At 36.8% G+C, this 25,714-nt stretch overlaps 1 protein-coding gene across 1 annotated transcript in view; it reads right to left on the reverse strand.

Annotated features, from left to right (window-relative positions):
* Positions 1-25,714, reverse strand: part of LOC150078259 (rRNA N(6)-adenosine-methyltransferase ZCCHC4) — a 109,157-nt gene that overhangs the window by 61,863 nt on the left and 21,580 nt on the right. Inside the window, exon 2 of the mRNA XM_090384770.1 lies at positions 19,878-20,266. Within this exon, the coding sequence (XP_090240896.1) occupies positions 19,878-20,266 (389 nt within the window). The remainder of the gene's footprint in view (positions 1-19,877; positions 20,267-25,714) is intronic.

Consider the following 25,714-nt stretch of genomic DNA (forward strand, 5'->3'; position numbering starts at 1 on the left):
TTTTATTTACACAAGTCATCCACATTCTGTATGTGGCTTTCTGTTTGTCAATTGTCTTGTCACTATTCACAGAGGCTGTGATTTCTTCCTCACTCGGGTAATGAGCAATTGGAACTTCCACATCCACCTCAATCCCAGCAGACAAGTCATTTGCTCCAAGGCTGCTATCAAGTACATTACAAAGTGCCTTTGCTTTTTGTTCTGAAAAATGCTGCTAATTCAAGATTATTATTAGTGATTTCCTCTTTTCCCATAGTTTCCAATTGTTGTTAATCCAATATTGTATGCAACATCTTTCAGTATTAATGTTTCAGAAATTCCATAACTTGGCAAAAATACAACTCTTGATCTTGCCATCTTTCAATTTCAGGACATCAGCCAAAGGATGAACTGTGCAGTGATCCAACAGTTACAGAGCTTTTTCTTCAAGTTTTATGGAAAGGAAGTGGCATCTCACCGATGGTACAAACTCACTTTCAAACTATGAAGCAAAAATATCACTCATCATCCAAGCATTAGAGCTAAAAATCACAGGTAGAAATTTCATGTTGATTTGCTTAAAATCACTGGGAACTTCAACGTTTACCAATGCACAATGGCTTGAGCTTGTGATTTCCAGTCTTGTCTGCACACAGTAATTCTCTCTTTGTTAGTTTTCATGCCCACTTTGTTCTGTGCCTTTTTAATATCCAGTGACTTGTCAGGGAAAAGTTACAGTACAGCACTGTTTCATCCCAGCTGTTCACTTGAATTCACCATCTTGAATCACAGTATACAGAAATTCAGGAAATGCCTCTATTGCTGTAATGTATAACTGCTGTAATGAATAACTTTGATATAATATATTTGGATCTTAGAAAAGCCTTTGATACTGTTGCACATGAAAGACTGCTACACAAATTGGAGCAGTGTGGCATTGGAGGCAAATTGCTTCTATGGATAAAGGGATGGTTGAGTGTGAGAAGACAGAGAGTGGTAATCAATGGACACTGCTCTTTGTGGACTAATGTTATTAGTGGAGTCCCTCAGGGTTCAGTGTTGGGTCCATTGTTGTTTTCTGTATTTATAAATGATACCGATGATGGTATATCAGCCTTAATGTCCAAGTTTGCAGACGATACAAAGGTTGGCAGGGTTGTTAATGACACTAATGACAGTACACTGTTGCAACAGGATCTAGAAAAGTTGAGCAGATGGGTTGAGAGGTGGCAAATGAAGTTTAACATTGACAAATGAAAAGTACTACATATGGGAAGCAGTAATCCCAGAGTAATGCATCAACTCTACACTGACAGTGGTAGAGAAAGAAAAGGACCTGGGGGTAATTAATTGTGCAGGCAGATATGAAGTTTTTTGAGCAGTACAGACGGTCTGCAAGAGTAGCTCATGGTGTCTTGTCAATGATATACAGGAATTTTTCTAGCAGGGATAAGGAGGTGATTTTCCCCTTGTGTAAGGCAATGGTCAGGCCACACCTTGAGTACTGTATACAGGTCTGGAGGCCTCATTTTAAGAAAGATGTAGAGCTGTTGGAACTAGTACAGAGAAGGGCAACAAGGTTAGTGAATGGAATAAAGGGTTGCTCTTACGAAGAAAGGCTTAAGTTTTGCAAATTACAGTGTCTGGAGACTAGGCACCTGCGAGGTGATCTGATTGAGGTGTATAAAGCCTTGAATGGTTTGAGCATGCTCAATGCTGATGGGATTCATTCTCTTGCTCAGAATAATCGCCTGAGAGGGCATAAATTGAAATTGAGGAAAGACGGTTGTAGGATAGATGTGCAGAAGTTTGCCTTTAGCCAGCGAGTGGTTGATTGCTGGAACAAACTTCCATCTCTCATAGTAGAAGTTGATAGCTTAAATAGATTCAAGGCAAAACTTGACAAATATTCGGAGTGAGTGGTTAGGTGAAATAAGGGGGTTTTTTTTTTTTTTTTGGGCTGATGCTATATAAGCTTGCTTTCTTGCATCATGTGCCTTTGCTAATGCTAATGTCACCAAATGCAGATTCGTCTACAAGGCTAACTTGGAATATCCCATGACAAGCTGTTGTTCTTGTTTGGTTTTTAGGAGCATTAGCAACTAAGGCCATATTGCTCCGGGGATATGCGGTGGTCATTCCCTGACCTTTCCGCATCCTCCATATTTGGTGGTCACGGGCTCGAACACCGGTCTAATCAAGAAGTGTGAGCTATGCACTGCTGCTCCTGCCCACCTGTCTATGGAGGCACCACCCACGACAAGCGTTTGATCTCCAAAATCACCCTTCAGAAGCTTTAAATGTGCCATCATCTCCACCAAGTAGTTTATGAAATTTAAGTGACTGTGCTTTCAAAATTACCCCATTTATTGTTATTCCTTCACAACACTTCTGTAGAAACCACTTATATAAGCATTGGTCACATCACTGTTTTCACAGTCTAGTTTTCTTTGTTTAGAGGCCTACTTCATCTTCTACATAGTCTGTGAATGAATGCAATTTTTCTTCCTCCCCCATCCAACCGTGGGTTGGATGGGGGAGGAAGAAATGGAATTCCTTCTGGAATTCCATACCCCCAAAATATACTGCATTTTGTTGCAGCACTCTTAACTCTTTTGATAATCTTTAACTTTTTTTATGGCCATTGCTTCAGTCCTACTGATTTACTAATATTGCTGTGTATTTATTTCTGATGCCCTAGAATTTACTGTGTTTTGAGAAAACTAAATCAAAACGCAACTGTCCAGCCTGTAATAATGCCAAGGTGAATTCATGATTTTTCCAAAAATCACTTCAGTTCATATATATTTTTGTCTAGTTTAGCCCTTAGCAGCTTTTGCTATTCTAAGTGTAACTTCTAGTGAAAAAAGGATGTCGTGTTCTGTTGTTTACAAAAATTCACTCTGTAACTAACATAATGCACTTGATCAACAGTAGGCATATTTCCCTCCACAGGTAGTTGTCTGTAATTAGCATTCAACTGATATACTCTTTTATTGCATTTCTAGCTGAAGTGAGAAACTGGATGTCTACAGTAATTAATCTCTGACGAGTCCTGTTTTTTACAAAAATTACTCGGAAACTGAATACCAATTTATATCAAAGCAAATACAGAAACTCCCCGACTTACGTCTAAGGATTGCGTTCTACATAAGTTGGAATTTCCCCAATGCTTGTGCAGCACTCACAACTGTGCTCGCTGAATTGATTAACTCAAAAAAGTAATGTTCAACAAACATGTCAATAGAATTATTTATTGTATTTATTCAATTTTTTATCTAATGCGCAGGAAAAATTACAAAAGCGTGCAATTTAAAAAAAATTGCAAAATGATAAAATTACAAAAAAAGAGAGCGGACAAGCATAGCGTCTAAGTTTTACCTCTGAAGCATCATTGCCAGAATCGAAGTCTTCAGCTGATAAATACAGCACTGCAAAGGTTGAGGGCTGTGGAGATTTAGAAGGGGTTGGCCATTCAACCTTACGAAAGAACATATTAATGGATGACTGGACAGTGGCTTTTTTCTTTTCATTGTAGATTTCTTTGCAGCAAGCAAGTATATCATGCATCCCTCTGTTAACTTTTAAGAATCATTCGCCGTCAGGATCCATCTTCTCAAACTTCACCATTGCCGATGCAATTTCACGAAATGGCAATCCATTGCCATCTCTCTGGTGTAAAGCATCTTGGCTCCTAATTTTGTTCATCTTTAGTTTCGTCAGCATTTTCTTCTTTCACTATCGCTGCCTGCAAGTCAATAAGTTCTTTGTTAGATAATTCCTTCTCTTCTTCCTCTATTAACTCCTCCACGTCTTTGGCATCAACCTCCAACTGAAGTAGCTCTGCAACGTTTACAATCTTATCTGTAACCTCTTCACATGATTCGCCTTTTTCAAATCTTTCGAAGCCTTTTATGTGCCGGGGAGATATTTTCTTCCATGTGCCATTTAAACAACTTTTAGTAATTTCGGCCCAGGCTTTATTAATGTTTAATATGGTGTGGTAAATATTGTAAGATTTCCAAGTCTCTTAACATAAAATTTTTCTCATCATCTACTGCAGACAATGCCTGAGCAAATGTTGTGCATAAATAGTATGCTTTTAAATTCGAAATAACACCCTAATCCATAGGTTGGATGAGTGAAGTCGCGTTTGGCAATAGAAATATGATTCTCACATTTGTAGTGAAATCATCTAGATGCATAGGATGTCCAGGAGTATTATCTAATAGAAGCAAAATGTTAAAAGGAACGGCGTTGTCTACAATATTTTTCAACCTCGGGAATGAAGCAGCATTTAAACCAATTCTTAAAGCGAGATACTGTTATTCATGCTCTCTGGTTCGATCAGAAATGCACGGGTAGGTGGCTTTACCGATGCCCTTAAATGCGAGGATTTCCAGAATGGTACACAAGCAGTGGTTTTAATCTGTAATCTCCCACTAAATTAGCCCCAAGCAAGAGCATGGCCCTATATTTTGACCCCTTGAAACCTGGTATTGCATTTTCCTATTTAGCAATGTATATTTGATCCAGCATTTTTTTCCCAATACACAGCAGCCTCGTCAACATTAAAAATTTCCTGCATGGAATAGCCGCCTTCATCAATAATTTTTTCCACCACATCACAAAATTTCTCTGCAGCTGCAGAATCGGCACTGGCAACTTTACCGCATACTTTAAAGTTGTGTAAACCAGCACAATGCTTGAACCTATTAAACCACCCATTGCTTGCCACGAACTTGGCTTGGGGTTCACTGTACTTATCCTTAATATCTTTATAAATACTTGTTGCTTTTACTTGAATGGTCATTAGACTCAGGGGCACTTGCTTCCGAACCTGATTTTCCATCCATATTATTAATAGCTGTTTCATCTTCGATATAGCACCAGAAAACTGTTTGTGATCACTGTTGACTTAAGTGCGTTGATCAATGGCGTAGCTACCATGTAGGCAGGCAAGGCAATTGCCTCCACTCCCGGGCCCTTTAGTGTCCTAGCATCTTTGGCTGTCTGCTATTTTTGCAATTTTCATTAATTAAGTAGGAGCCTGAACATGTTCTTTGCCTCTGGGCCCGAAAAAGGGTACTGGCTACTGGCATTGATCCTTTGACATGTTCTTTTATACATGCACTGTCCTTTAAAATAGTATTCACTGTTGAAGAAGCGAGACCTAATTCCCTTGCAATAGATGACAAACTTTGTCTAGCTTCGTACTTCTTAATCATTTTTATCTTCATTTCTAAATCAATTTTGTTTCATTTTCTGGCACTACCACCAACTTGCACTTTGCGTTGGTCGCTTTCCCTTCGTCATTGTAATAAGTAAATAGGAATTAGCATTAGCATTAGTAGAGGCATTTGATGCAAGAAAGCAAGCTTATGCAGCATCAGCCAGAAAAAAAAAAAAAAAAAAAAAAACCCACTTCCACTTCACCCCTCTGTTCGTTCAAAATACCTGTCCAGCTGAGCCTTAAACTTATTTAGGCTATCAACCTCCACCACAAGGGATGGCAGTCTGTTCCACCAACCAACCACCCGCTGGCTAAAGGCAAATTTCCGCACATCTATCCTACATCTGTCTTTCCTCAATTTGAATTTATGCCCTCTCAGGTGATTTTTCTGAGCTAGAGGAAGAATCCCATCAGCATTGAGCATGCTTAAACCATTCAAGGCTTTATACACCTCTATCACATCACCTCGCTGGTGCCTAGTCTCCAGACACTGTAATTTGCAAAACTTAAGCCTTTCTTCGTAAGAGCACCCTTTGTTCCATTCACTAATCTTGTTGCCCTTCTCTGTACTCGTTCCAGCAGCTCTACATCCTTCTTGAAATGAGGCCTCCAGACCTGTATACAGTACTCTAGGTGTGGCCTGACCATCGCCTTATACAATGGAATAATCACCTCCTTATCCCTGCTGGAAAAATTCCTGTATATCATTGACAATACTCCATGAGCTACACTTGCAGCCCGGCTTCACTGCTCAGAGAACTTCATATCTGCCTGCACAACCACCCCCAAGTCCCTTTCATTCTCTACCACTGTCAGTGTAGTACCACAGAGTTGATACATTGCTCTGGGGTTGCTGTTTCCCATGTGTAGTACTTTACATTTGTCAATGTTAAACTTCATTTGCCACCTCTCAGCCCATCTGCTCAACCTTTCCAGATCCTGTTGCAGCAGCATAGTGTCAGTAGTGTCCTTGACAACCCTGCCAACCTTTGTATCGTCTGCAAACTTGGACATTAAGCTTGATATACCATCATCAATATCATTTATAAATACAGAAAACAATAATGGACCCAACACTGAGCCCTGAGGGACTCCACTAATAACATTAGTCCACGATGAGCAGTGTCCATTGATTACCACTCTCTGTCTTCTCCCCCTCAACCACCCCTTTATCCATAGCAGCAATTTGCCTCCAATGTCACACTGCTCCAATTTGTGCAGCAGTCTTCCATGTGCAACAGTATCAAAAGCCTTTCTAAGATCCAAGTACATAATATCAAAGTTATTCCCTGCATCCAGTTCTTTTGTGACTGCATCATAGTATCCAATCAAGTTGGTCAGGCAAGACTTCCCCTTAACAAAACCATGCTGTGTCTGAGCTATAACTGAAGTCTTGTCTAAATGATCCTGCAGTGCTTCTTTAACCAGTGCCTCCATTAATTTTCCTGGAACAGAAGTTAAGCTCACAGGTCTATAATTACTTGTGTCAGCCTTTGATCCTCCTTTGTGAATTGGGGTCACATTTGCACATTTCCAGTCTATGGGTACCTCCCCTGAGTCCAAGGAAGCTCTCATAATTATGGCTAAGGGTTCGCTTACTTCCTTTGCTGCCTCCTTTAATATAACTGGATAGATCCCATCCACCCCGGGTGCCTTTCTTGTGTTTATCTTCAACAGTTTCTCCTCCACTTTACTCCCAGTTATTTCAAGATTCTGTAGCTTACTGCTAGAGTTGAATACACCTCTGGCATTCCCCTTGCTGAATAACTCCTCATGTGTGAATGTCGATGCAAAATATTCATTTAGTTTGTTAGCTACCTGAGCAGGATCATCAACAGTTGACCCATCAATATCAAGTGGACCAATCTGATTCATCCCCTTCCTTCTAGAGTTTACATAAGTAAAGAACTCTTTGCTGTTTTTCTTTGCATCCCTTGCCAAGGATTTCTCGTAATCTGCCTTCGCCTGCCTAACCTCCTTTGTAACTTGGTTGCATATCAACTTGTATCTATCATAGGCTTCTGTGTCATGTGTTAATTTGTAAGTATCCCATGCATTTTTCTTCTCTGCCATATGCCTCATTAGTTCATCTGACATCCATTTTGGCCTAAACCTTGAACAATATTTCTTAGTTGGTATGTAAAGCCTAGTAGCTTCCAAGATAAGTTCTTTGAATGCTTCCCATTTTGAATTTGCTGTTGGTAACATCATCAGTTGGTCCCAATGTATAGAATTTAAATACTGTCTCAGTCCATCGTAGTCGCCTTTACGGAAGCAATAACCCTTCCCTTTACCCCTAATGGTAGTTACCTCTTTCAGTAAATCCCACTTCAGCACACTGTGATCACTGCCACCTAGTGGTTCATTTATCTGCAGATTCTTAATGCATGAAGAATCACTGCTGATAATCAAATCAAGAGTATTACTCCCTCTAGTTGCCTCCCGAACATGCTGATGTAGAAAACAATCATCCAATAAATCCACAAAAGCCCTGCTAGTGTGTGAGTAACCAGCCCCCAAATTCCAGTAAATATCTGGGAAATTAAAATCTCCCATTATAAGACACTCTGATTTACTGGCCCACTCTATTTCCCTGTACAGTTCCTTATTATACTCATCAGAGTCATTAGGCCTATAGCACACTCCTACTCTCAATTTTGATCTCCCAATGCTTATGTCACACCAAACTGACTCAACACTGCACTGTCCAGCGATGTCGACTGGCTTCACTTCCTTGGTTTTTATGTGTTTCTTAACTAATAGCATAACCCCTCCCCCCTTCCTATCCTGTCTATCCTTTCTGTAGACGTTGTACTCCCCAAATTGCATTTCTGCATCCCTTATATCTGTGTGACACCACATCTCTGATATCCCAACAATATCTGCCTTTGATGTTTTGAGCAATACCTCAAATTCATCAAATTTATTTACTAAACTCCTAGCATTGGTGTACACGCAAGTATACCTGCACCTGTTTCTATTCTTAGCTACCCTAACACAACCCATGTGTTTACTTGTACCGCAATGGCTCCCAGCAGTCTCTGAAATACCATGCATCTTGTTTTTCAGGCTTCTGCTCATTCTAATAGAAGCAGTGCAAGAATCTCTTTCACCTCTGCCAGTGGCTACTGTCAATCTATTGGTCTTTGTCTCCCCCCAAGCTAGCAGTTTTCCGACCCACCTAACACTGCCTCGATAGCATCAGCAAATATTCTTGCACCCTTTCTATTTAAGTGTATCCCATCCCTGTAGAAGCAATCTCTCCTGTTAACAAGTACAGTCCAGGCTGAAAAAAATTCTACCCCTTGAGCCTTGCACAATCTTTCCAGGGCCGAATTGATCGACAAGGCTCTCATCATATACTCCCTCCTATCGTGTCTGGGCAGAATTGCAGACACTTTCAAATTCAACCCTAATTCTCGGCTTTTGTTCAACAGAGAATGAAGTTTGAGAATGAATGAGAGAGAATGAATGAAGAATGTTGTTCAACAGAGAATGAATGAAGAGAAGTTTCTGAAAATTTGTTTTTTTATATGATTGAAGATTTCATTGAAGGAGAACTCATTTCACCCTAATACAGTAACGTAAAAACCCACAGAATTTCAGTTATCAGGATTATTGCAAATGCAATAAGATCAAGTTTACTACCCGTTTATAATTAGATACACTAACAGAAAAGCCCAATAAACCGGAAAGTGCAAATTATTTTTATTATTGTTTTTTGGTTGTGACCTCCAGGAATGTGCTTTAGAAAAATATCACAAAGGCGTTCAAGAATTAATTCTTATAACGAGAACATATTATAACGATGAAAGGATAGTGTAATTTCCATTATAAATATGACCTTTTAGAGAGATAAATAGCTTAGTAATATAGCAAAATTTTCAACTTCCAAGGACTTGGAACAAATTATAAAAATAAATGAAACAAAATATATATAAAAAAAAAAAAAAAACGTGTTATTGGATTCACATCACAATATTTTTGTGATACCTCCATTTATTCCTACGGTATGCAAAATACGTTTCTTCAATTTTTAAGTTTGCACCGGCCAGCAAAAACTTACATAAAGTCGAATTTGCATAACTCTAGTATTACATAAGTCGGGGGAGTTCCTGTATACATCCAATTTTTATCTAATTTCCCCTCTTGGAAATACAGTAATAGAATGTACAGTAGATACAAATGTGTACAATATTCACTTTTTCCAGTTTCCAATATGAAACTACTAGTTCTTTGAAAACCAAAAACATAATTCTTTTTGGAAACATGATCATACCCAAGGTATATCTGAAACCACAATATGAAGTGAATTATATTGAGGTTACACTATATAACTAAATCCCTGGAGAAGGAGATTTCTGCTGGAATTGAAGATTTGTTAAAATATCAAATGAAATAAGTAACTATTAAAAAACTGGTGTTTGGTCAGTGCCTAGAGTTGAAGTGTTTGTTTGTTTGTATTGAGGTTTAATGGCTATGGACTATGCGGGTCATAATGCGCCAGTTCATACGGTGTGATGTGTTTCAGGGGTGTTTACTTTTGATTTCAATTGTTCATTTTAACCTGATTTATACGTTCTTGTGTTAGTCTGTTGCTTATATTCACTTCCTTAGAGGAGGTGGTATAAATTGATAGCTCTAAGAAAGTTGAAAACATCTGTGCAGTCATGTTTATTTTTCAAGAGATCTGTTAGTGTAATGGCATCATGTGTCTTATAAATATCTTTGAAGAATTGTTTACGTTCAGTTGTATATGTAGGACAGTCTTAATATGTGCTTTACTGATTGAACGGTGGCATCATGGTGGTTCCTCTGCTCGCAACAAAAATGAGTGCATAAGATGGGTATGGCCGATTCTTAGCCTGCTGAGTGCTGTTTCTTCTTTTCTCGACCTTCGACTGCTAGAAATCCAGTTTTCAATATTCGGCTTTATTTGGTATAATTTGCTTGCAGTTTGCTGATTCCAGGTTTCTTGCCATTTCAACTGGCAAATACGCCATATCGCAGGCTTGTAATCAGAATACGGGACTGATATATCCTCTCCGATCTGTAGTACGGCTTCTTTGGCTGACTTGTCTGTTGCTTCGTTTCCCGCAATCCCTGTATGTCCTGGGATCCAGCAGAAAAAAGTATCCTGTTCATTTCTTGCGCAGTCAGTTAGTATTTGCCGTATGTGCCAAAGGATTGGGTGTTTGGATGTACCTATGTTTTGCATGGATTGTAAGGAACTCAAGGAAGCTGTATATATTACACTTCTCGTATAATGTTTATCTTGTACATGAGTTAAGGCTATTTTTATTGCATATAATTCTGCTGTGTATACACTGCACTCTTTCGGTAGCTGTTGTGTTAAAGTTATATCTGGGAATACAGCTGCTGCTCCCACTAAAGTGTCTGTTTTTGAACCATCTGTGTATATTGGAATATAGTCAGGAAATTGAATTCTGTACTCTGCATGTAACTGTTGGAAGATTGTTGAAGGTATCGCTTTTTTATTCCATTTCTGAAAGGAGAAGTCGCATATCGGGATATGCAAATCCCATGGTGGAGGAGTATGAACTGGCATGTGTGCTATTTTGTCTATATTAAGGTTATGTACTGCCAAAAAGTCTTGCATTCTAATTCCCAGGGGTCGGTTTGCTTGTTGGCGATTCTGATATATGTTTCTGCATCGTGGATCAAAGAGGGTCTCCGAGGTAGGGTGTCCAGGCATAGATTTTATTTTAAATGTATAATACAATGCGAGTTGCTGTCGCCTAAGAGTTAAAGGTGGTTCGTTGGCTTCAGCATAGAGATTATATATGGGAGAGGTACGATAAGCGCCAGTAGCTATACGCAGTGCATTGTGATGATCTGGATCCAGCCATTTCAGAGCTGTTTTCCGTGCTGAATCGTAAACTGGGGCTCCATAGTCCAATTTTGATCTAATTAGTGCTTTGTATAGGTTTAGTAAGGAATATCTGTCTGCTCCCCATGCTGTTGACGAAAGGATTTTAAGTACAGTAAACCCCTGCTATTCGCGGTATCTGTATTCGCGGTTTCGCGTATTCGCGATCGCTGATTTAATATAAAATAAAACTTTAAAAAATGTGAATTTTAAAGCGCCGTGAATAATTTCCGCCATAAAAAAACATGGGCGTGGCTAAAATTATCTTTCCCGGTCAAAACAGCGCTCAGTGGGTGGGGGAGAGGGGTGACAAAATCGTGAGCGTGGATGTTTCTCGCTAATCCTTGTTCAGTATGTGTTATGCGCTTGTCATGGAAGGTTTGGTCGTTTGATTTTAATTTATATGCTTATAAATTGAATAAATTTATCAATGTATAAATTGATATGCTTACATAAGTGATAAATCTACCGTTTTGCAGTGTAAAACAGACTTTTTCGAGTGTGTTAACAGAAGAAAGTGCCTTTATTGTGGACAAGTTCTTTTTTACCCGTACAAAAATATGCTACGAATAACAAGGGAAATGTGAAAATATCAAAGAAGGTGATGATTAGCGAATAAAATTGAGTTATTAGACAAAATTTCTAATGGTGAAAGTGTCTCTTCTGTGGCAAAACATTATAAAATCAATGAGTCAACGGTACGATCAATCAAAAAATCGGAAGAAAAAATCCGCCGTAGCGTCCGTGAAAACGCGCTAATTGCTTCAAAAATTTGCTCTGTAATTCGTGATGCTAAATTAGAAAAAATGGAAAAAGCTTTAAATCTGTGGATAGAAGACCGAACCCAAAATAAAATTCCGTTAAGTTCACTCATCATTCGTGAAAAGGCAAAACTCCTTTATCAACACTAGCGAAACTGGTGATAGCACTGGCGGGATAAGTTTTTTTGCTAGCAAAGGCGCTGGTTTGAAATTTCTAATAAATATTACATTTAATATTAAATTGTTTCTTATTTTCATTTCGATGCCATATGCTTGCATTTCACTATGTACATATAATACATACATAGACAAAAATTTAGACTAATTTTTCTTATATATTTCATACTTTGGAACGGAACCCCTTTATTACTATGGGAGCCATAACTCAGTATTCGCGTTTTCGGTATTCGCGACATTTCTCAGGAACGTAACCCCCGCGAATAGCGGGGGTTTACTGTATGTTCGTGTGTTTTGTACAGCTTTTACGCAGCTCTCGGATATGCTCCACGAATGTGAGTTTCTTATCTAAGATTAGTCCGAGAAATTTTGCCTTCGGCTGCATTGGTATATTTTTGCCTTCTAATTTTAGTTCAGGATCAGGATGGAGATTTCTTTTGTGACAAAAATGTACACATATTGTTTTTTGTGTTGACAGTCTGAAACCGTTATCTAGTGCCCACTTACTTATATTGTTGATTGTGCATTGCAATTGTCTCTCGATAGTTCTCATGTTCTGTGCCTGACCAGAGATACTAAAGTCATCAACGTAAAGTGCATGTGAAACCGAAGGAGGGAGTCGATTTGTGATCGAATTAATCTTTATGGCAAACAAAGTGGCACTCAAGACAGCCCTGTGGAACGCCTTCTTCTTGTTGGTAGATTTTAGAGAAAGAAGTTTGTACTTTGACTTGGAAGGTTCTGTTCATAAGGAAGTTCTGGATAAACACAGGGAAATTGCCCCTCAGTCCAGCATGGTGCATATCTCGCAGGATCCCATATCTCCAAGTGGTATCGTAAGCTTTTTCAATGTCAAAAAATACTGTAACCATATGTTGTGATCTGATAAATGCATTTCTGATGTTGGCTTCTATCCTGACTAGATGGTCCAGAGTAGATCTTTGATGTCTAAAACCACACTGCGTGTTTGTGTAGATGTTATTTTCCTCTAGATACCAAATCAGTCTTTTGTTTATCATTTTTTCTAATAATTTTCCTAAACAGCTGGTGAGGGCTATTGGTCGATAGTTGCATGGATTTGTCAGGTCTTTGTCAGGTTTCGGGAAAGCTAGTACTATTGCATGGCACCATATGTTTGGAAATACATTTTCTTGGAATATTCTGTTATACAGTTTCAATAAATTTTCTAATTCAGTCTTGTTAAGGTGCTTGATCATGTCGTAATGTATATCGTCTGGGCCTACTGCACTTGGCCTGGCTGTGAACAAAACTTCATGTAGTTCGTTTATTGTGAATGGTTGATTGTAGGGTTCATTATGTTTTGATTTAAATTTGATCTTATGCTTTTCTGCTTTTTCTTTTTGGATCAGAAATTCCGGATGGTATGAATCTTTCGCTGATACTTTTGCGAAGGTCTCGCCTAATGTGTTTGCAATAACAGTAGGTTCAGTCAAACTAATTCCATTGCAGATCAGTATTGGTGATGGCCTATTTCTATATTTACCTGTCATTTTTCTTATTTTATTCCAGACTATATGTTCATTTGTTTTTTTGTTTATTGTAGATGTGAATTTTATCCATGCTGCTTTTCGACTCTGCTTCCTGGTAAATCGCGCTATGGCACGCATTCTTTTGAACTGAATCAGATTTTCTGTTGTGGGATACCTGAATAAACGGCTCCATGCCCTATTCTGTTGTTTTCTTGTTTCAGTGCAGTCATCATTCCACCATGTTGCACTAATGACATTAAGAGTAGGAGACCAGCGGAATTACTTAACAAGGACAGGTCACTGTTGAAAAAAAGCCGTGAAGTAGAGTTAAATTTGAAAGTGTCTGCAATTCTGCCCAGACACGATAGGAGGGAGTATATGATGAGAGCCTTGTCGATCAATTCGGCCCTGGAAAGATTGTGCAAGGCTCAAGGGGTAGAATTTTTTTCAGCCTGGAATGTACTTGTTAACAGGAGAGATTGCTTCTACAGGGATGGGATACACTTAAATAGAAAGGGTGCAAGAATATTTGCTGATGCTATCGAGGCAGTGTTAGGTGGGTCGGAAAACTGCTAGCTTGGGGGGAGACAAAGACTAATGGATTAACAGTAGCCACTGGCAGAGGTGAAAGAGATTCTTGCACTGCTTCTATTGGAATGAGCAGAAGCCTGAAAAACAAGATGCAGGATGTTTCAGAGACTGCTGGAAGTCATTGTGATACAAGTAAACACATGGGTTGTGTTAGGGTAGCTAAGAATAGGAACAAGTGCAGGTATACTTGCGTGTACACCAATGCTAGGAGTTTAGTAAATAAATTTGATGAATTTGAGGTATTGCTCAAAACATCAAAGGCAGATATTGTTGGGATATCAGAGACGTGGTGTCACACAGATATAAGGAATGCAGAACTGGAATTTGGGGAGTACAATGTTTATAGAAAGGATAGACAGGACAGGAGGGGAGGAGGGGTTATGCTATTAGTTAAAAAACACATAAAATCCAAGGAAGTGAAGCCAGTCGACATTGATGGACAGGGCAGTGTCGAGTCAGTTTGGTGTGACATAAACATAGGTAAATCAAAATTGAGAGTATGAGTGTGCTATAGGCCTAATGACTCTGATGAGTATAATAAGATACTGTACAGGGAAATAGAATGGGCCAGTAAATCAGAGAGTCTTATAATGGGGGATTTTAATTTCCCAGATATTGACTGGAATTTGTGGGTTGGTCACTCACACACTAGCAGGGCTTTTGTGGATTTATTGGATGATTTTTTTCTACACCAGCATGTTCGGGAGGCAACTAGAGGGAGTAATACTCTTGATCTGATTATCAGTAGTGATTCTTCATGCATTAGGAATCTGCAGATAAAGGAACCACTGGGTGGCAGTGATCACAGTGTGCTGAAGTGGGATTTACTCAAGGAGGTAACTACCATCAGAGGCAAAGGGAAGGGTTTTTGCTTTCGTAAAGGCGACTATGATGGTCTGAGACAGTATTTAAATTCTATACAGTGGGACCAACTGATGATGTTACCAACAGCAAATTCAAAATGGGAAGCATTCAAGGAACTAATCTTGGAAGCTACCAGGCTTTACATACCAACCAAGAAATATTGTTCAAGGTTCAGGCCTAAATGGTTGTCAGATGAACTAATGAGACATATGGCAGAGAAGAAAAATGCATGGGATACATACAAATTAATGGGTGACATGGAAGCCTATGATAGATATAAGTTGGTCTGTAACCAAGTCACAAAGGAGATTAGGCAGGCAAAGGCAGATTATGAGAAATCCTTGGCAAAGGACGCAAAGAAAAACAGAAAAGAGTTCTTTACCTATTTAAACTCAAGAAGGAAAGGGATGAATCAGATTGGTCCACTGGATGTTGATGGTTCAACAGTTGAGGATCCTGCTCAGGTGGCTAACAATCTAAATGAGTATTTTGCATCTACATTCACACATGAGGAGTTATTCAGGAAGGGGAATGTCGTAGGTGAAGTAAACATTGGCAGTGAGCTAGATTATTTTCTAATAACTGAGAGGAAAGTGGAGGAGAAATTGCTGAGTATAAACATAAAAAAGGCACCAGGGGTGGATGGGATCTATCCAGTTATATTAAAGGAGGCAGCAAAGGAAGTAAGCAAACCCCTAGCCATAATTATGAGAGCTTCTTTGGACTCAGGGGAGGTACCCATGGACTGGAGATGTGCAAATGTAACCCCAATTCACAAAGGAGGATCAAAGGCTGACACAAGTAATTATAGACCTGTTAGTTTAACTTCGGTTCCAGGAAAATTAATGGTGGCATTGGTTAAAGAAGCACTGCAGGATCATCTGGACAAGAATTCAGTTATAGCTCAGACACAGCATGGTTTTGTTAAGGGCAGGTCTTGTCTGACCAATTTGATTGGATACTATGATGTAGTCACAAAAGAACTGGATGCAGGGAATAACTTTGATATTATATATCTGGATCTTAGAAAGGCTTTTGATACTGTTGCACATGGAAGACTGCTGCACAAATTGGAGAAGTGTGGCATTGGAGGCAAATTGCTGCTATGGATAAAGGGATGGTTGAGTGGCAGAAGACAGAGAGTGGTAATCAATGGACACTGCTCAACATGGACTAATGTTATTAGTGGAGTTCCTCAGGGTTCAGTGTTGGGTCCATTGTTGTTTTCTGTATTTATAAATGATATTGATGATGGTGTATCAGGCTTAATGTCCAAGTTTGCTGACGATACCAAGGTTGGCAGGGTTGTTAAGGACACTACTGATACTATGCTGCTGCAACAGGATCTGGAAAGGTTGAGCAGATGGTCTGAGAGGTGGAATATGAAGTTTAACATTGACAAATGTAAAGTACTACATATGGGAAACAGTAACCCCAGATCAACGTATCAACTCTGCGGTACTACGCTGACAGTGGTAGAGAATGAAAAGGACCTGGGCGTAATTGTGCAGGCAGATATGAAGTTCTCTGAGCAGTGCAGACGAGCTGCAAGAGTAGCTCATGGTGTCTTGTCAATGATATACAGGAATAAGGATGTGATTATTCCCTTGTATAAGGCATTGGTCAGGCCACACCTTGAGTACTGTATACAGGTCTGGAGGCCTCATTTCAAGAAGGATGTAGAGCTGCTGGAACGAGTACAGAGAAGGGCAACAAGATTAGTGAATGGAACAAAGGGTTGCTCTTACGAAGAAAGGCTTAAGTTTTGCAAATTACAGAGCCTGGAGACTAGGCATCGGCGAGGTGATCTGATAGAGGTGTATAAGGCTTTGAATGGCTTGAGCATGCTCAATGCCGATGGGATTCTTCCTCTTGCTCAGAATAATCACCTGAGAGGGCATAAATTCAAATTGAGGAAGGACGGATGTCGGATAGATGTGCGGAAATTTGCCTTTAGCCAGCGGGCAGTTGGTTTGTGGAATAGACTCCCATCGCTTGTTGTAGTTGATAGCCTAAATAAATTTAAGGCTCAGCTGGACAGGTATTTCGAACGAACGGAGGGGTGAAATGGGAGTAGTGGTTGGTTTTTTTTTTTTTTTTTTGGCTGATGCTGAATAAGCTTGCTTTCTTGCATCATATGCCTCTACTAATGCTAATGCTAATGTTTTCGGACGGTTTGGAAAACGTGATGAAGTCTTAGGGATTGTTAGCTTGCCTGCGTTTTGTATGGTTTCTGTGACATGTGCTAGTGCAACAACTACTGTTTCCTGCTCAATGATATTGGTGTTGAAAACTGCTTTCCTCCCGAATGGAATGCTTCCCAATTAGCTTTTTCTATTTTCCAACGAGGAGTCCTGCTGGTGTGATATGGATATTCACTGACCAGTGTGGAAATTACTGGATAATGATCACTCCCAAGAGGGAGTGATCATTATCCAGTATGATATGTAGAACACTTCCATATAACTCTCCAGAAATTAAAACAAATAAAACATTAATGCAAAATAATTTAAATAAATTTAAAACAATTAAATAATTAAAAATTAATTACCAAAAAGTTTAACATAAATATGAAAAACACTTTCCCTTCGTGAAGTTGACAATGCTTTGTGACTGTATGTCGTGATCACAGGAATGAAAATTACCACATATCTGTGGGCATGCATCTTAAACAGAGATTATTAGTCTTTACACATGCATGTAAAAGAACACGAATCGGAGATTAGATATGGCCAGCAAACATTAATAGAATTGTCATGAAATTTCAACGGTTTCTGAAATTAATAGTTTTGTATGGTTTCATTGGACGCTAAGTATTTTGGCCTCGTCAAATAAAAATGTATGTTTTTCATTAACGGCATGAAAGGCTAATTCTGACGCTGCTGAACGAGAAGCACAAACTGAGGACACATGCTGTTCAATGAAAATTCAGAGGAAACAGTGTGGAACCTTGGCAAGACGAGTCACAATCACCGCAAGAAATGTTGTATACCAGGTCATTTATTTGTGTTGCAAAAGAGGAAAGAAATGAGCGATTGTTCAGTATAGCGTGTAATTTTCATATTGGTCTGACTACAATCTTAAATTCGGTATCTTTAAAGAATGTGTTAAGCTGTTTGTGCCAATATTCAATGCATAGAACAGAATTAAAGTATTTTTTGATGCTACTATTGTTGGTTGGTGCAGTTTCTTTTGTCTCCTATCCTTAGCTTGTACCCTAAGGATAGGAGACATTCGATTTATAGTCGCAAGGGGTAACCCCTGTTTAAGAATCTGCTGGTTAATATCTGTATTTCTGAGTCTAAAGCAGATTCCGTCATTGAATATTTGTAGGCATTAAGAATTGATTAAATTGTGATAGGGAACGGGTGATAGCTGTTATAATGCAGAAGCATACTGGTGTTTGTTGGTTTATGATAGATGTTAAATTGGATTTTATTGGAGTCCCGAGTAAGCGTGAAACTTAGATAATTTAATGACTTAATATCCGTATTTTCCCTTTCTAATGTAAAATTGAGTCTGGAATGAATATTATTAAACGAATGTAAAATGTCTTGGACAGTGCTACTATCAGTAATAACGAGACCATTGTTAATTAAAAATTCATTTTTAATTATTTTTTAAATTGTGTTCAATTGATTTTTTTAATTGTTTTTAATTTATTTTAATTATTTTGCATTAATATTTTATTTGTTTTAATTTCTGGAGAGTGTTATACAGAAGTGTTCTACATATCATATTGGTAAACTTCTCTTATTCTTTTACAAATAGGTTAATTGATGAATAGCAATATCATTTCTCAAGTGAGCAATAAGCCCAAGCCTGTCACTATCAATGGAGAAAGTTTTCACATAACAAAACAAAAAAACAATGCAGTGGAGCATTTTTATATCAAGCTATTTCAACACCTGCAATGAAATATAACTCCATTCTTTTACTTTATTAATAATATAAGTACATTAAAATAAAATAAAAAATCCACAGTCTATAGCATTCAAGCATGTAGCTTTAATGCATTATTTTATATTTATACTGTAAATACATTTTTATTACATTATTATATTTTATTTATTATTTTATTGTAAATTTTACTGTTTTAATGAATAATTTCAAATCCATTTTAGTTTTATTACTCTGAGAAGAATGGTTGGTACAAGAGACCTGACCATATTTTCTTCCATATGTCTAGTAATTTTAATCAATACTTCAATCACCACTTCTTGCTTATGAACTAAATTCATCTTAAACACAATAAAAAACGAAGCCAATTTGTTTTAATATTATATAAAAACAAGCTGGAGAATTATTCGATCCTCCCAACTTTTATTTTTGGAAATAATACTATGTGTGACATACTATTTATCTAATTACTTCATAAAATAACCCATGCATTATACATATTTATAATTACAAAAATAAAACAAAAAGATAATAACAGTGTGCAGTCCTGGTCCAGATCAACAACAGCAAGACTTTAATAGTCATTAAATTCAGTAATAATTTTTTATTACCTGGATTTCAAATACCTGAAAAAAAAAAAATAATAATAATAAATAAAAATTATAGGATTGCAAATAAAATTTCATTCCACAACCATGATCCCGCTGACTTTTATTTTCCCAATTATGCCATCAGAATACAGCAATCCTAATAATTCAAGAGAGCATTTATGAATAAATTTGATAGAATTATATAAGTAAATCCACAGAAAATCACAATTATAAAACAAGTGACACCTGCTAAAGTCAGAAACAAAATTTATCCTCAAATTGAAATTAGACAACAGAACTCCTATTAGAGAATTTCTGAATAGCCCACTAACTGGTGTTTATTCAAAAACCTAAAAGCCTATGAATTCCTACAATAGATAATATTTGATATTCTTACTCAACTGCTTCGGTTTTACTATCTTCCAAAGTATTTAACAAATTACTAGGATACAACAGCTGCTCTTCAGTTACAACTTCTAAGATCCCATGGCTATTATGATCATCAGGATTCTCTGGAGGACACAATATCCCACAAATTTTACACACATATCGTTCATTGAGTGGGAGATTCAAGAAGTCTTTCAGTCTCTTATGATACTGCTGTGAAGAAAACTGGGGGCGTTTGCTTTCTATCAACGCTGTCCACACTTGTTGTCTAGTATCAGACATCTTATCATTAGCCCATAGGAAAAAACCACATGCTTTTCTGTCTCTGCAAGCTGAACAGGCATAAAACTGTCTACCACTTTTTTTCCCATCACTTCTATATCTTTCAAACAGAAGAGTTGGACCTGAAAGGCAAAAAAATTATAAAATATTATAAATAGTTTAACAAAAGGAGGTGTGTGAAAAATATATTAGATATATGCAGTTAGTCTTAAGCATATTCGTTTTGAGAGATGATGTCAGTGAATATATTTCTGATGAAAACGCCTAATTGACATGAGTCAAACATTGATTTTGAAAAATGAATGGACAAAAACTGGTGTATTTTTGCTGTGATAAACTGGATACGGATAAAAATATGATACAGAGAATTAATAATATCAAATTTATTATTTACTTGATGTAAATAACAAATTATTTATATTTGTGTAAACATGTCTGTTTATGTATTCCTAGATGTAAAAAACAAAGTCACTTCTATAAGAGATAAGCATAAATTCAAATTGAGGAAGGACAGTTGTAGAATAGATGTGTGGAAAGTTTCCTTTAGCCAGCGGGTGGTTAATTGCTGGAACAAACTTCCATCTGTCGTGGAAGTTGTTAGCTTAAATAAATTCAAGGAGGAACTGGACAAACATTTAGAGGGAATGGTCATGTGATTTTTTTTTTTTTTTTGGCTGATGCTATGCTTTCTTTCTTGCATCACATGCCTTGGATGGCATTGTAAATGGATGGCCAGTGCTCAAAACAGAAGGAACTGGAAAGTTGCTGGAGAGGCCTTCATCCTGCAGTGGATTGAAAATGGCTGATGATGATCACATGCCTTTATTACTATATTCTGTATATTTGGGATCAATAGAGAGATATCTCAAATTTTTAATAAAATATGGCAAAGAATTACTTTAGAAATCAATCTGCATCTGAATGGACAGAATGGCTTGAAAGTGTGAAATAGGAAAAAAAAACACGAGGGTAAAAAATGACTACATGCAACACAGATTGTTTGCCCTATGCTGTGCAATCTGATGCCAAATTATATGTAATATACTCTCTTCAGGTAAGATGAAAAAGAACACCATCCATTTATCTGGCTTTACTGCCCATGATTATCAGCTTGTTTAATGTACAGAATGAAAACTTGTTACAGAAATAGCTATTGTGATTTGATTGGAAGAAGGCAGGCAGTATTTGGAATATTCCTATAACTGTATTTACAAAAAAGACTGATAATTATGGTAATCTACTGTTTTTACAAAGAGCTTGCACTGATATGCACACAACTTAAAAAAAAAAAAAAAAAAAAAAAAAAAAAAACTGTTGAATGTTACCTTTTCCTTTCATGTGAATTGTAGAAAATGTAGTAACTTGCCATTTTCATGCTTTTTTTTTTTATCAGATTTATTTAGGAGTTATTTTAATTAAATTAAAAATGTAAGTTCAAATTTTCTATAATTTTTTTTTCATTTAAATTGTTTACCAAGTTCATACTAAATTATATTATTAAACATTTTTCTTACTCTGAAGAATTAAAAGAAAAAAAAAAAAACTTGGAATGATACTTATTTAATATAACCAAAACCACTGTATAAAATCACTAAAGTAAATCATAAAATGAAATAAAGATCAGAAATAGAACTGTTAAAATCTGATAGACTTTATGGATGCAAGTGATAAAACACACTCTGAATACATCATGACATACTGTCTGTTTGCTATCGTTATGAAGAGTAACATATTCTCATAGTCAGTGTATCTTTACACCCAGCACAGCATATTAGTGCTTTAAGTGGCCAATAAGAGACAAATGACGTTAGGCTCCTAACACTAACTGAGGTTGACATTGTTGTTGTTTCCTTTGGCAAATGTCAAAGGAAAAAACACACTAGAAATTTTTTTGATTGTTAAACAAATTTTTCAGTTTTTATATATCTTTCTCTGACATCACTTCTGTCTGTATACATAAAGTTCATTTGTTGTGCCTAATGCTGGTATCCTCTATGTCATTTGGATATTTAATAGCATCCTCACAGTTTGAACAGTGTTTTAAATTTATACCCATCCTGTGTATAAATTTAAAACACAGTTTCCAAAAACCTGCTAATTTCTCTGATAAAAACATTTTGAATTTAATTTATTTTTTGCCAATCTTTTGTTTGAAAACAACACAAGACGACAACAACAACCAATATAGTGTGCAACACTAGCATGCAGTGCAACCACGTGGTTGCCACCATATGTTCACTATTCTCTGAAGTGTGCAGGTTCTGTAGATTTAAAGACACCAAAACTAGTATTAACATTGTTAATGAGGGTAAGCATTAAGCTGTTGAAAGCTTTAAATTGTGTTTATTTTTATTTGTATTTCTTATTATTAGTTTATAACTATTCTAGATCTAGTTTTTATTTTGAAGTCATTCTATTTAGTATGATTTTAGTTGTATTAAATGAGTGTTATTCCATGTTTATTTTTGTATTCTTTAGTTTGGTAAGAGTAAACAAGAAATAGTTATAGATCACTCACATGATATCCAATTGTTCTTTTGTAGAATAAGATATAATTTATAGTCGGTCTTATAACTGTTTCATGAACAGATCAGTTAACAGTATATAATATATTTCTAAAATTCACTTGTTATCCTGAATTCAAATATTTAATTGGTACTAGCATTTAAAAAAACTTGTTCAGAGCTCAGTGTTTAAGAATAGGCTCTCATCTTTTAACTCTTGCTTGTATGGCTGTGATGGGAATTGTACGCTGATCCAAACCTCTTCCACCTTCCCCTTTACAACAATAAAATACAGAGTACAGGCAGTTCTCGCTTTACGAGTTCTTTTTTTCAAGTATCAATAAAATCGAAAATATGAATATTAATTGCAATAAATAAATGTTAAACATGCATAAATACAGTATTTCAAAGCCACCTGCATAGCTATACTGTACTACTTAATATTGTAAAGCTATGCGTACAACTGTACATTTGTTTGTTTGTTCAGACAGATGAGAGCGCCTCACTAACTCACATAACAAAAAGCAAACCCATGCTGACGTTACAAAGAGTGGTAGTGTTGCTCTTCATTTTTGCTAGCTCATCTTATTTCATATTTATCCCCTTTATTAATACTGTACAGTATGTCAAAACAAAGTAATACTACGGAGAGTGATATTAATAAAAAGAAACAGTGAAGAGGAATAACATTAGAAACAAAATATGAGATCATAAGCAAACGTGATCTCATTTTTTTTCATCATCATTAGTCGATGATGATGAAGAATAAACATCCTTTAACGTTTGTATGACAAAAATAATTTCTTAATTATTATTATAAATTGCTTGATTTTAAGGCTGTTTTCTTTCTTTCTTTCTTTCTTTTTTTTTTTGATAAATCATTGTTTAAGCATAAACTATTGTTTTGTTGACCTTTATTTAATATTACTATCGTCAAGTTTTATTGTTGAAAACGTAACCCCTGTTTTTAACATTACATCTATGGGAAATGTATTTCCACTTTACGAGCGCGCGCTAGGAACAAATTAACTTGTAGAGTCGAGAACTACCTGTATTTATTATTTTATTTCATGCTTTATAAAACAATTAGTAGAGTACACAATGATGTTATCTACTTTTGTGTTTGGGAGTTCATCATGACCATCTACATGACCTATAGCTCATAAATTATGGAATGTCAGATTCCAGTATTATCCAAAATGAATCAGCATGCTGTTTTTTTTTCTTTTTTTTTGCAGGCAGTTTATGGAAAATCATTTGTTTTAAAAACATCTGCAGTATAGGCAATTTTTCAGTGTTTATCAACTGTCAACCCTGAATACTGAACTAATGTACTCAAAACTGTTACAAGAGATGCAATGAGGAAAAGGATTGAAGCACTTCCCACATAACCTGGATTCCCCATGTGATTTCTATATCTTCTCTCTAAAAAGGCACTGAATGTTGATTCCATTTAGCTGAAGTACAACAGGCTGAACTTCAGCTGCTGATGATTCTATAATTGATTCCATCAGCAGCTGAAGTAAATTCTATAGGGAAAGGTGTACTACATTTGATGACAATGAAATATATGTAATAATTCTAAAGATGAGCGTACAGTTTAATTGGCATAAGTTAGTGCCCTGATTGGGTTTCCCTTGTAACTAATATATGCAAGTCCAGATATACTCAATTATGCCTGAATACACCTTTCAGCAGCTCTTTCTCCAAGAATAAATATATATTGATCAAAATAATTAGAAGGATTATGGAATGAGCAAACAATTTGTGTAAACATGATCGTCAGACATAAAATATGTAATAAAATATTAACCGAAATGCTGATATGTGATGACACCTTTTTTACATTTATTACCAATTTATCACAACTGAATTACAATTTATTTGTATGCAGCATTTAAAAGCAATAAAACTGCTTAACGATCATTTTACTACTCCATGTCTCGCCATGTCTTGATTAAATTCAGGAATTTGGATTTGCTTTCAGCAGCCTACACTCGCACCTGTCGTTGACTGTCTGTTATACATGTGGAACAAACCATGCACAGACCTTTGTTTTCTTCAAATCCTGGATTATTATTTGTAAAATGGTTCCTTACTTAGGCACAGATCTTATGAAATCATTTGGAGCATTGTGCATGGTTATTGATAATGATTTCCCCCTCCTTTTCAGTTAACTCTGGAGTTTGAACCATTTTTTCTGGGGGGGCAGATGTTTGCTGCTTTCTAGTGATTCTCTTTCAGGGGCAAAACATTTATGCTACTTGAATGTGTTGACAGTTCTTTCCATATACAGTCGGACCTCTCTTTAATGAACTTCCATATAGTGAATTTTTCTCTGTAGCGAACATTTTTGATTTCCCCTCGGTCATTACATTGAAGCAAATTTCCATAAAAAGAACTGATTTCAAGAGACCTGGGTACACATTGTTCACACCTTTGGCCTTTAGGCAATAGAGCTGATGATGTGGAAAGCACAAATTAAGAGCTAAAAGGATTAAGAATTAATCACTTTAGCTTTTAATAGCTAAAGGGGTTAATTTTTAAGAGCATTTCACAATTTAGTGTTGCCCGTAAAGCATTTACTGTACCAAGAAGTCGCACTGGTCAACTGCTATTTATGTGTCCACAGTCATTGGAAAAAATTAAGGAATATTCCCGACACGGAAGTTGGCTCTGGTCAGCCTGTTTTCTATTGTAAGGACCCTATTAGAGAATTAGGGTGATTTTCCTTTATCCTGGAAATTCATCTGTTGTTTTGCAGAAATGAGTCATCCACACCTTCACTAAATTTCACCTGTCTCTGTATGGTAGGTATAAGTTGTCCCTAAATCAGTTTTGTTTTAGCTGCTGTGCAAGCAACCTTCCAGCATCTAAGAGAAAATCCTTGAGTGTAGTGGAAAAAGTGGAAGTGCATAACAGTGTAGATTGTGGCATTAAGAAAATAGAAATCGTTTTAAAATTTGGTGTCCCAGTAGTTTGTCAACCATTCTGAAAAATTGTTTTGTTTCTCAAACTGTTTGAGGAAACGGGACCCAGTCGGAAGCGTGCGAAATTATGCCTGTA

The sequence above is a fragment of the Mastigoproctus giganteus genome, chromosome 11 (assembly GCF_048544385.1).
Source record: "Mastigoproctus giganteus isolate SK-2022 chromosome 11, ASM4854438v1, whole genome shotgun sequence".
Taxonomy (NCBI): Eukaryota; Metazoa; Arthropoda; class Arachnida; order Uropygi; family Thelyphonidae; genus Mastigoproctus; species Mastigoproctus giganteus.